This window comes from Trachemys scripta, chromosome 10, assembly GCF_013100865.1.
Source record: "Trachemys scripta elegans isolate TJP31775 chromosome 10, CAS_Tse_1.0, whole genome shotgun sequence".
NCBI classification, from domain to species: Eukaryota; Metazoa; Chordata; order Testudines; family Emydidae; genus Trachemys; species Trachemys scripta.
Genome location: NC_048307.1, coordinates 39,310,546 through 39,321,536, shown reverse-complemented (window position 1 = coordinate 39,321,536; position 10,991 = coordinate 39,310,546). Strand labels below are relative to the sequence as shown.

General features: G+C 44.2%; 1 protein-coding gene across 3 annotated transcripts in view; it reads right to left on the bottom strand.

Annotated features, from left to right (window-relative positions):
* Positions 1–10,991, bottom strand: part of LOC117884392 (cholesterol side-chain cleavage enzyme, mitochondrial) — a 29,315-nt gene that overhangs the window by 9,723 nt on the left and 8,601 nt on the right. For all 3 annotated transcript variants that reach the window (XM_034784762.1, XM_034784759.1, XM_034784763.1), the window contains 2 exons: positions 9,294–9,460; positions 3,685–3,763 (listed from right to left, as the gene is read on the bottom strand). In XM_034784762.1, the coding sequence (XP_034640653.1) occupies positions 3,685–3,763; positions 9,294–9,460 (246 nt within the window). The remainder of the gene's footprint in view (positions 1–3,684; positions 3,764–9,293; positions 9,461–10,991) is intronic.

The window sequence follows — 10,991 nt, the reverse complement described above, 5'->3', positions numbered from 1 at the left end:
CCGAGCGCTACTGGCTTCACAGGTTTGCCAGGCAGCCTCCAGACCCTGCGCCCCTGGCTGGGCTCTTCCCCTCCCGGGCTCCAGCTGTGCTGGGGAAGCACCAGCCGGGGGCGCAGGGTCTGGCAGCTGCCCGGCAAACCGTGAAGCCGGTAGCTCTTGGGCAGCCCTTTTCGCATGACTGGGAGGGAGGAGGGGGAGTTAGGGCGGGGACTTTGGGGGAATGGGCAGAGTAGGGGTGGAGTTGGGGCGGGGCCGGGGGTGGGAAAGGGGTGGGGCCAGGGCCCGTGGAGTGTCCTCTTTTTTTATTTTTTAAATATGGTAACCCTACTGCTACCAGCCTTCTTATTTGTCCCCTTCAATTCAGTGTTGAAAGCCACTATAGATGGCACAGAAAAACTGAGTGAAAGAAGAAAACGCCCCTCTGGGGCAGCATTCAGAAAAAGAAAGAAAGCAAAGGAAGCTTTTCTATCTAAGCAGGAAGGAGCTCTCCTGAGATACATAGACACAAATGTTCACAGTGAGCCTTCCGGCCCCAGTGAGGATGTGAGTGGTGAGGAGATGCCTGATCTTCCAGTTAGTCAGAGTGCAGGTGACCTGGCAGCTACTGCAGCATCCATATCTGCATCTCAAATGGATGTAACCATGCACATTCCTGAAGAAAAGTGTAGATCAGAGAAGAATGTGGTGGAGGTGCAAGAAATTGCTGCTGCTGAGTTTAGTTCCTTAAGTCTAGATGATCCAGGACTATGGACCCACTTGAGCAGTAGCCTGAGGGACTTCCTTGTACTGCATAGGCCACAGTAAGTGAACAACTTCATGTTCCCCAAAGACAATGAAAATAGAAGTTTCCATCCAATACATTACTGGCGTGAAATCCCCAATGGTGACAAATTGGAGAGGCCATGGCTTATGTACTCAAAAACCCAGAATGCTGCATACTGTTTTTGTTACAAACTCTTCTAGTCTAATGTTCCAGCCACATTGGGTTCTACAGGAACAAAGGACTAGAAAAATCTGGCTAGAAATCTGGCATGCCATGGGAAGGCAGCAAATCACCAGAGAACATTCCATAGGTGGAAAGAGCTTGTGATGAAACTAAGGTTAAAGGCCACCATAGATGATCAGCATCAAGAGAAGATTGCATCGGATTTGCATCTTTACTGGCAAAAATGGTCTGAAAAGGCTCATTGCCATTGTGAGAATGCTTGCTACCCAAAATCTAGCACTTCAGATCAGCTGTGTGTGTCAAACAATGGAAAATTCCTTAAAACTGTGGAGCTGATGGCTGAGTTTGATGCTGTACTCCAGGAGCATCTAAGAAGAGTCACCACCCAAGAAATGTACACACACCACTACCTTGGAAAAACAATTCAAAATGAGATTAAACAGTTACTGACAACAAAAGTCAAACAGAAGATTGTGGCAGATCTGAAGTCAGCAAGATATTACTCTGTTATTCTGGACTGCACACCTGACATCAGCCATATGGAACAAATTACTTTAATGGTGCATTTTGTAACAACAATGGAACCTAGTGAAAATGTCCCTGCAATGGTGACTGTCAGAGAGCATTTTCTAGAATTTATTGACATTGATGATACTACAGGAGCTGGTATGACAAAAGTGCTTCTTAAAGAGCTGGAAGATATGGGAATTGCGATAGCTGACATGAGAGGTCAGGGCTATGATAATGGTGCCAACATGAGAGGAAAGAACAGAGGAGTGCAGACACGAATCCGAGAGTTAAAGGCCTGGTCCACACTAACCCCCCACTTCGAACTAAGATACGCAACTTCAGCTACATGAATAACGTAGCTGAAGTCGAAGTACCTTAGTTCGAACTTACCGCGGGTCCAGACGCGGCAGGCAGGCTCCCCCGTCAACTCCGCATACTCCTCTTGTGGAGCAGGAGTACTGGCGTCGACGGCGAGCACTTCCGGGATTGATCTGGGACAAGACGCGATAAATCGAACCCAGAAGATCGATTGCTTACCACCGGACCCGGCGGTAAGTATAGACGTACCCATACCCTCAAGCTTTTTTTGTCCCATGCAGTTCTCATTCATTGGACTTGGTGGTCAGTGATGCAGCATCAGCTTCTAGTAAGGCTGCTGAATTTTTTAATGTAATTCAAAGCATCTATGTATTTTTCTCTGCATCAACTCAACGATGACAAATTTTGAAGCAACATCTGGGAACATCCTTTCTGACACTGAAACCACTGAGTGCCACACGATGGGAAAGTCAAGTGGAGGTGATAAAGCCTATCAAACACTAAATTGGGAAGATAGATGATTCCATAGTTGCCATTATGGAGGATATGACAGGAACTGTTCATGGGAGAAGAGTGGCAGAGGGAAATGGAATCACCAGAAACATACATAACTTCACATTTCTGTGCGGCTTGACATTGTGGCATGACATTCTATTTGAAATAAATGTTGTAAGCAGGAGACTCCAAGGTGTTGACCTTGATATATCTGGAGCAATGGAACAACTGGACAAAGCAAAGTCATACCTACAGTCTTACTGGTCAGATGAGGGATTTCAAAACATTCTGAAGACTGCACAGAAGTTGACAGAGGAACTTCACACTAAAGATATTTTCCCACCCATTCAAGAATACAAGAGTCACCGAAGAAAAAGACATTTTGATTACGAGGCACGGGATAATCCCATAAGAGACCCCAAACAACAATTCAAAGTTGAATTCTTTAACCAGGTGCTAGATTGTGCAATACAGTCAGTGAAAGAACGTTTCATGCAGCTCAAGGAACACAGCAGTATATTTGGGATGTTGTATGATATTCCAAAACTCCTCACTATACCTGAAGAAGACCTACACCAGAAATGCAGGACACTAGAGACACATGATGACATGCGCAATATTGATGCGAGTGATTTAGGTGATGAACTGAAAGCCCTTTCAAGATACATTCAGCAGGATCAACTCCAAAGGCTGTTCTGGAATATATGTGCACAAATAAGATGACCACCCTCTTTCCAAATGCTTTTGTTGCTCTGTGCATACTTCTAACACTTCCTTTAACAGTTGCCAGTGGAGAACGCAGCTTCTCCAAGCTGAAGTTAATAAAAAACACATCTACGCTCCACAATGACACAGGAGAGGCTGGTCGGCCTTGCAACCATCTCAATAGAGCATGAGCTGGCCCAGACTGTGGACCTTCAGGAAGCAGTTCAAAGCTTTGCAACCACGAAGGCACGGAAAACACCACTTTGATTATTCATACAGATAAAAATGCCAGTGTTTACTATGCAGACAAGAAAAGTTAAATTTGCTGTTCAGGCGTTTGAAAGTTAAGTGTTACTTAAAATTTTTGAACAAGGCATTTTAAGTTTTTAGTTCTCCTTTATTGGGGTAGGTAACAGAGCAGTACCATGAGAGGAGTAGAACAGGAAAAAGGTAGAACTGAGACCTTTCAAAGTTTTGGCCCAAGCTAGGGGGCATGGGGGCGTCATTTGAGCTCCCCACCTCAGGTGCCAATGTGTTGTGGGCCAGCCCTGCAGCCTATAGCTGTGCTCCCACGCTGGCCACCACCATTGGAGAGGCACCAAAAGCAGCAACAGTGGGAAATGTTAAGACATCTAGTGGAGACAAAGCCAAAGTTCCACAGGTGCCTGTTCCCCTCCTTCCATCTGGCCCTGCCCCGGTGGGAAGCTCACCTTGGCAGGGATGAAATAGTCCTGGAGAATAATCTCCTGTGTTGTGTATCTCTGTAGGGTCACTGCCACTGGATGGAGCCTGCAGGAGGAGGAGGACACATCAGGGTGGTATTTACTCATCACTCATTTACAGCTGATATTGTCTCAATGGGCAGAGTATACAATCAGGGATGTGCATGAGACCAGTCATCCCCCTTAGAAATAAGAGCTCAGCCCAAAGATTCCCCATGTCATTCTGCTCCCACTTTGATAGAGGACCTACCTCTGTTAAATCAGGCCATCGAGCTATTGCTTGTGACAGGGTATACAAACCCTCCATTGTCCAGGAGAAGGTTAACAAGCTGCTGTGGGCTTAATAAACCCTGACCTGCTACACCTGCAATAGGTGTCAGGGAGGGCTGTCAAGCGATTAAAAAAATTAATTGCAATTAATCACGCAATTAAAAAATAATCATGGTTAGTCGCATGATTAATCGCACTGTTAAACAATAATAGAATACCATTTAAATATGTTTTTATGTTTTCTATATTTTCAAATATATTGATTTCAATTACAACACAGAATACTAAGTGTACTGTGTTCAGTTTATTTTTTATTAGAAATATTTGCACTGTAAAAACCAAAAGAAATTGTATTTTTCAATTCCCCCATTACAAGAACTGTAGTGCAATCTTTTTATCATGAAAGTTGAACTTACAAATGTAAAATTATGTACAAAAAAACTGCATTCAAAAATAAAACAATATAAAACTTTAGAGCCTACAAGTCTACTCAGTCCTTCTTGTAGTTCAGCCAATCATTCCGACCAGTGGTTCTCAACCAGGGTACATGTACACCTGGGGGTACTCAGAGGTCTTTCAGGGTGTACATCAACTCATCTAGATGTTTGCCTAGTTTTACTACAGGCTACATAAAAATCACTAGTGAAGTCAGTACAAACTAAAATTTCATACAATGACTTGTTTATACTGCTCGATATACTATACACTGAAATGTAAGTACAGTATTTATATTCCAATTGATTTATAATTATATGGTAAAAATCAGAAAGTAAGCAATTTTCAGTAACTGTGCTGTGACACTTGTATTTTTGTGTCTGATTTTGTAAGCAAGTAGTTCTTAAGTGAGGTGAACCTTGGGGGTATGCAAGACAAATCAGACTCCTGAAAGGGGTACAGTAGTCTGGAAAGGTTGAGAGCCACTGGCTCAGACAAATAAGTTTGTTTATATTTGTGGGAGAGAATACCACCTGCTTCTTGTTTACAGTGTCACCTGAAAGTGAGTCGCATGGCACTGTTCTAGCCAGTGTGGCAAGATATTTATGTGCCAGATGCGCTGAAGATTCATATGTCCCTTCATGCTTCAATCATAATTCCAGAGGACATGCGTCCATGCTGATGATGGGTTCTGCTCAATAACAATCCAGAACAGTGCGGACCGATGCATGTTCATTTTCATCATCTGAATCAGATGCCACCAGCAGAAGGTTGATCTTTCTTTTTTGGTGGTTCGGGTTCTGTAGTTTCCGCATCAGAGTGTTGCTCTTTTAAGACTTCTGAAAGCATGCTCCACTCCTCGTCCCTCTCAGATTTTGGAAGGCACTTCAGATTCTTAAACCTTGGGTCAAGTATTGTATCTATCTTGAGAAATCTCACATCGGTATGTTCTTTTTGTTTTGTCAAATCTGCAGTGAAAGTGTTCTTAAAATGAACAACATGTGCTGGGATGTCATCCGAGACTTCTATAATATGAAATATATGGCAGAATGTGGGTAAAACAGAGCAGGAGACATACAATTATCCCCTAAGGAGTTCAGTCACAAATTTAAATTAACGCATTATTTTTTAACGAGCGTCATCAGCATGGAAGCATGTCCTCTGGAATGGTGGCTGAAGCATACGAATGTTTAGCATATCTGACACGTAAATATCTTGCAATGCTGGCTACAAAAGTGCCTGTTCTCACTTTCAGATGACATAAATAAGAAGCGGACAGCATTATCTCCCATAAATATAAACAAACTTGTTTGTCTTAGCGATTGGCTGAAAAAGAAGTAGGACTGAGTGGCTCTAAAGTTTTACATTGTTTTGTTTTTGGGTTGCAGTTGTGTAACAAAAAAAATCTACATTTCTAAGTTGCACTTCCTCGATAAAGAGATTGCACTACAGTACTTGTATGAGGTGAATTGAAAAATACAATTTCTTTAGTTTATCATTTTTACACTGCAAATATTTGTAATAAAAATAATAAATAAAGTGAGCACTGTACACTTTGTATTCTATCTTGTAACTGAAATCAATATATTTGAAAATGTAGAAAAACATCCACAAATATTTAATAAATTTCAATTGGTATTTTATTGTTTAACAGTGTGATTAAAACTGCGATTAATCAGGATTACATTTTTTTTTAGTTAGTCACATGAGTTAAGTGTGATTAATCCACAGCCCTTGTATCAGGAGGTGTTAAAATGGGAGAGCCCAGCTTCCGTAGAGTCTGGCTGGAACGGAGAGCAGCTTCCCAGGTCTTACTCTATGAGGAAAGTCTGACTTGGGGCCAGAAGCCCCAGAGAAGGGTAGGTCGGCTTGACAGGGAATGTGCTCCATGTGACTTGCCTGTTGCTGCTGTGTGTGGAACCCTGCCTGAAAGGAGTGACAGCCAAAAACCCCTTTTACTTTGTGCACCTGCCTGGGAACTCAGTAGTGGTTTGGTGGGAGCCCAGCTATGGCCCTGTCACATTGCTTAAGACAGTTTCCATTGTGCACAGCATGCTGGCTGGGTAGCTGATCAAACCAGCATATTGCTTCAATGGGATGGGAGCGCTAGCAAGTCATCTAGCCCATTTCCTTGCATTGAAGCATGATTGACCCTGGTTTCCAGCAGGGTCCACCAATCCAAACACTGGTGGCTGAACAGTTATTGCTAGAACTGGGGAAAATTCCCAGTGCTATAAGACACATGATGCCTAAAGCCAATTCTGCCAGATGGGGGTAAGATCTAGTCTTGAATCACTCCATGGTAAGTGATACCAGTGACAATTTGTGCTATCACCAAACTGGTCCTATAACACTATCCCTAATATTTAGCCTAAACTGTCCCAGCTGCAATTTAAGATGTGTTGTCCTGTCCTCCTTGATTGCATGATCACGGTCTTTTCCATGCTACCCCATGCATACAGCCGCCATGCATCACTGTGATACAGTTTCCCACAAAGGATGTGTCCAATTCTCTCAAGCTTTTTCCATGGGTCTTACATGCCAGTTCTCCCATCTTCTGAGCCATTCTCCTCTAACCTCATGTTTGTCAATGTCTCTGTTTGACTGAACCCACAATGCCAGTTTAAGAGCCTAAATACATTTCCTGATATCCTCTAGTGGACCAATTCTGCTCCTGAGGTAAATCAGGAGTCACTTGATGGTCTGTCTATGCAATTCCACTGGTGTAAATGATCAAAATCAGGCCCAAAGCACTTGACACATGAATGTGTTAGAAAAATCATTCATTATTATTTATATTATTGCAGAGCCACCTCCAGGCATGGTCTACTCACTGTACAGGTGCTGTACAGAGAATAAAAAAAAACAGTCTCTGCCCCAAGATCAACATCTCTGCCAATCTAGCAGTCATTATATGCACAGCAATATCTCATGTAGCCTTGGGTATGAGAAGCTGTTTCATTGAGAGGGTGGAGATGATGGCCATGAAACCAGAGCTCTTCCCTGTTGAATTTGTGTTTTTTGCTATAAGGTGTTTAATGTCCACCTGGCCACCAGCAGGGAGAAGCAGAAGCTTGGGGCTAGATCTTCAGCTGGGGTAAATCTAAATAACTCCAATTAAGTCAATGAACTGATGCTGATTTGCCACAGCTGAAGATCTGGCTCTTTAAGTAATGCACATCTAGCAGCCTAGCACCCTCCCTGGCATGAGCAGTTTAGTGTCTGCAATGGGAGGGAGTCTAAGTCCCAGCATGCGCCAGTCCCAGTGCTGGCCCAGATGAGAATTCTCTTTGGACAGGTTCCCCTTCTCCCATTGTCCTGCCTGCAGAGCTGGACTCCTAGCCTTTTAAATTGATTCAGAACTTTCCTCTCTGAAGCAAGCACTGCAATCTTTGAGTAGCTTTGCTCCTGCACGTGCAGGGCTTTATTAGTTTAGTCTGCCATTTCCCAAGGTTAGATCTGGTGTCAGTGGCAGATGGGAACACACTGTTATTATGGCAGCAATCGGCAGTCCTGAAGGATCTCTTCCAAAGCTGTCTAGGTTTTCTTGGCTTTGTGTTTACACATAATGTGCTCAGAACTCTTGAGCACATCTCTTGCAGACCCATGAAGTTTATTATTAATCCCCATCCTTGTGCCACCTATCTCTCTGTCATGGGAGATCGATGAGGGCAATATTAGACAGACAAAATAATTCAACTGATTTCCTGGGGTTGTCAATGTTGGAATCAATTATCAATGGTGCTATTTTTTCAAAGTTTCTTGAGTGCTTGATATTAAAGATTCTGAAATACGAGGAAGCAGTAGGAAAGCTTGCAAAAAGAGACCAGACAAAATGCCCCCTCCCTTTGATCCACAGGCACAGGTCTTCAAAGCAGCGGATGTGCCATGCGTCTCCTATGCAAGGGCAGAGTGGGTCATGGAGGAGTCGAGGAAGCTGCTCACACACAGAGAGAACCAGTTTAGTGATATTCTTACTCATGGTATCTTATGGGATAAGTGCAGGGGACTGGACCATATAAACTCTCAAGGTCCCTTCCAGTCCTATGATTCTATGGTTCTAGTCTAAAACTGTATTATAATTTTCAACTGCTGGCAGCACAGTGCCTAACATCCCTTACCAGAACTAGTAACAGCAAACCTAGCCGTGTTCTAAGGTATTTTAAAAAGAACACATATATTGGATCTCTCTGTAGCCAGGCCAAATCTGGTACAGAAGTCTGACCTGCAAGTAGCAGCCTTGCAACCTCCCGTGTACAAGGGGTACATGACACTTTGCAGCATGGGCCTATTTGTCAGTCTGCAAAGGCATTTGGTGCACTAGTGCCTGGAGCCGCCCCTGATAGCTCCATAGGTAAGTAGGTAGTGAGCTGTTATCTTCTAATACAGGGGTTCTCAAACTGTGGGTCAGGACCCCCAAGTGGGTCACAACCCCATTTTAATGGGGTCATCAAGGCTAGTGTTAAACTTCCTGGGGCCCAGGGCCCAAGCCCAAACCCCACCACCCAGGGCCGAAGCCCAAGCCCCACCACCCATGGCTAAGGTTACATGCCCGCCACCCAGAGCAGAAGCCCTTGGGCTTCAGCTTTGGCCCCGCCCTGCTCTGGCCAGTCTTTGGTCCCCAGTTGTGGGGTCATGTAGTAATTTTTGTTGTCAGAAGGGGGTCACGGTGCAATGAAATCTGTCATTCAAGGGAGACACTCATTTTTCTTCAATGGTAAATAACTCCAGCTCCAATGCTCAGATTCTGTAGTGCTGAGGGTTGTATAAGTACCTAAGTACCAGGCTGAACTCCCATAGAGAGAAGGCAGGCATCTGTGGACCCACATCTGGGTAGAAAGTGGTGGGGGTCAGGAACTGATTACACTATCTTGAAAAGGAAAACTTCTTACCTGAGCGTTTCCTTGATGACAGCTTTGAGCAGCCGGATGGCTTTCAACATCTTCAGCATATCGCCCTGTGCTGCCTGTCTGGCCGCAAAGATCTCCTCCCGCAGCTGCTCCTGCACCACTGGAGTGCGAGCCAGTTCGAACATGGCCCACTGGAGGGTCATGGAGGTCTAGAGCAGGGCACAGAGGATAGTCATGGGGGTCTAGAGCAAGGCACAGGGGAACCTCCTAGAACTCAACACCAGCTGGGTTCTGACCCTAGGGATGTTGCTCTCTGGGTGACCCATGCATGCCATGTCGCCGCTCTGTGCCTCAGTTTCCCTTTCTGACAAGGGGGCCTGGTTGTGTGGCTTTAATGAAGCACCTTGAGATGCTCAGAGAAGAGCCCCTGTGTTGATGAAGCGTTACAGGCTGGGACTTTTAGAAGAGCCTATGGGAGTGAGGCACCCAGGTGCCAGAACTCCAGTTCCAAGCTCTCAACATTTGCCATTCTCTGCCTTGTGTACTCCACCATGAGCATCCTCCTTTGAGGAGCAGTGTGTAAAAGTCATTTGGGGGCACTTACGCCATCAGAGGGGAGCCAGAGCCAGGATATGCAAACAGGGAACTATGTTGAGGTTCCACCATTGCTCCTTAGTGAAATGCCAGGTCCAAGGTGATAATGAATTCTCTCCCCTAAACCTTCTAGTACACAGCAATTACCACAGATATTGCAATATTGCTGGCACGTTCTGTACCTTGAGAGAGCACCCTGTTTCAAAGTTTCTTCAAAGTTAAGGATAATCTTGCCTGTAAGATTAATTCTCCACAAGAGGATGAGTGCTGACATTTATGTAGCATTCTATAACTGTGCCTCTATTTCACTTCATTGTGGAATATTTCCACAAATCCATACTGCTTAAAAACAGTCATGACACTTTTAAAGTACATTTATCATGTGTGCATATTTTCCATTAATATCAAAGTTAGCACACATTTAAATATGAGCCTCTAACTCCATATTCCTCATCTGTATATAATTGTGATATTACATATAAAGCACGCCTTATATAAGGCCTCGGGGAAAAGTTACGATCTGCTGAAAGTCATTTCTCTATCCATATATGTGCATCATTAATGCATGTGAGGTTACGAGAATTGTATTGTATGGTTGTCACTGAAACATGCTGTAAATTGGGGAATCAGACAGATAGCTCCCCAGAGGCAACAGCAAGAAGAGTAACCAACACCCAGGTGGGGTGTGAAACAGCCTATCAACAGCCATTGTTCAGCAAGGGAGCTACAATGCAATGACTCACCTGCATGAGGCCACATCAGGGGGATTGCTCAACTTTGCCTGGAGACTCAGCAATGCCCCCCAGACATACCTGGACTTGTGTTTTCCAGGCACATGGACTGAGAGTATAAAACAGACAGAGTGGACACATACTGGGCCCTTCTCCGCCCCCACCTATGCTGCAAGCACACAAGACACGGAGAAGAAGACAAGACTCCAACAGGGGAGATTGGCCCAGGTTTAAGGAACAAACCTGTATATTAAGGACTGCAATATCCAGTGGGGTGAGATAAACTGCTTAATCTAGATGTTGTCCAATCTAATAGGGTTGAGAGTTTAGACTGCATGCTTATATTTTATTTCTTCTGGTAAATAACTCTGACTTTTTGCCTATCACTTAATATCACTTAAAATCCATCATTTAT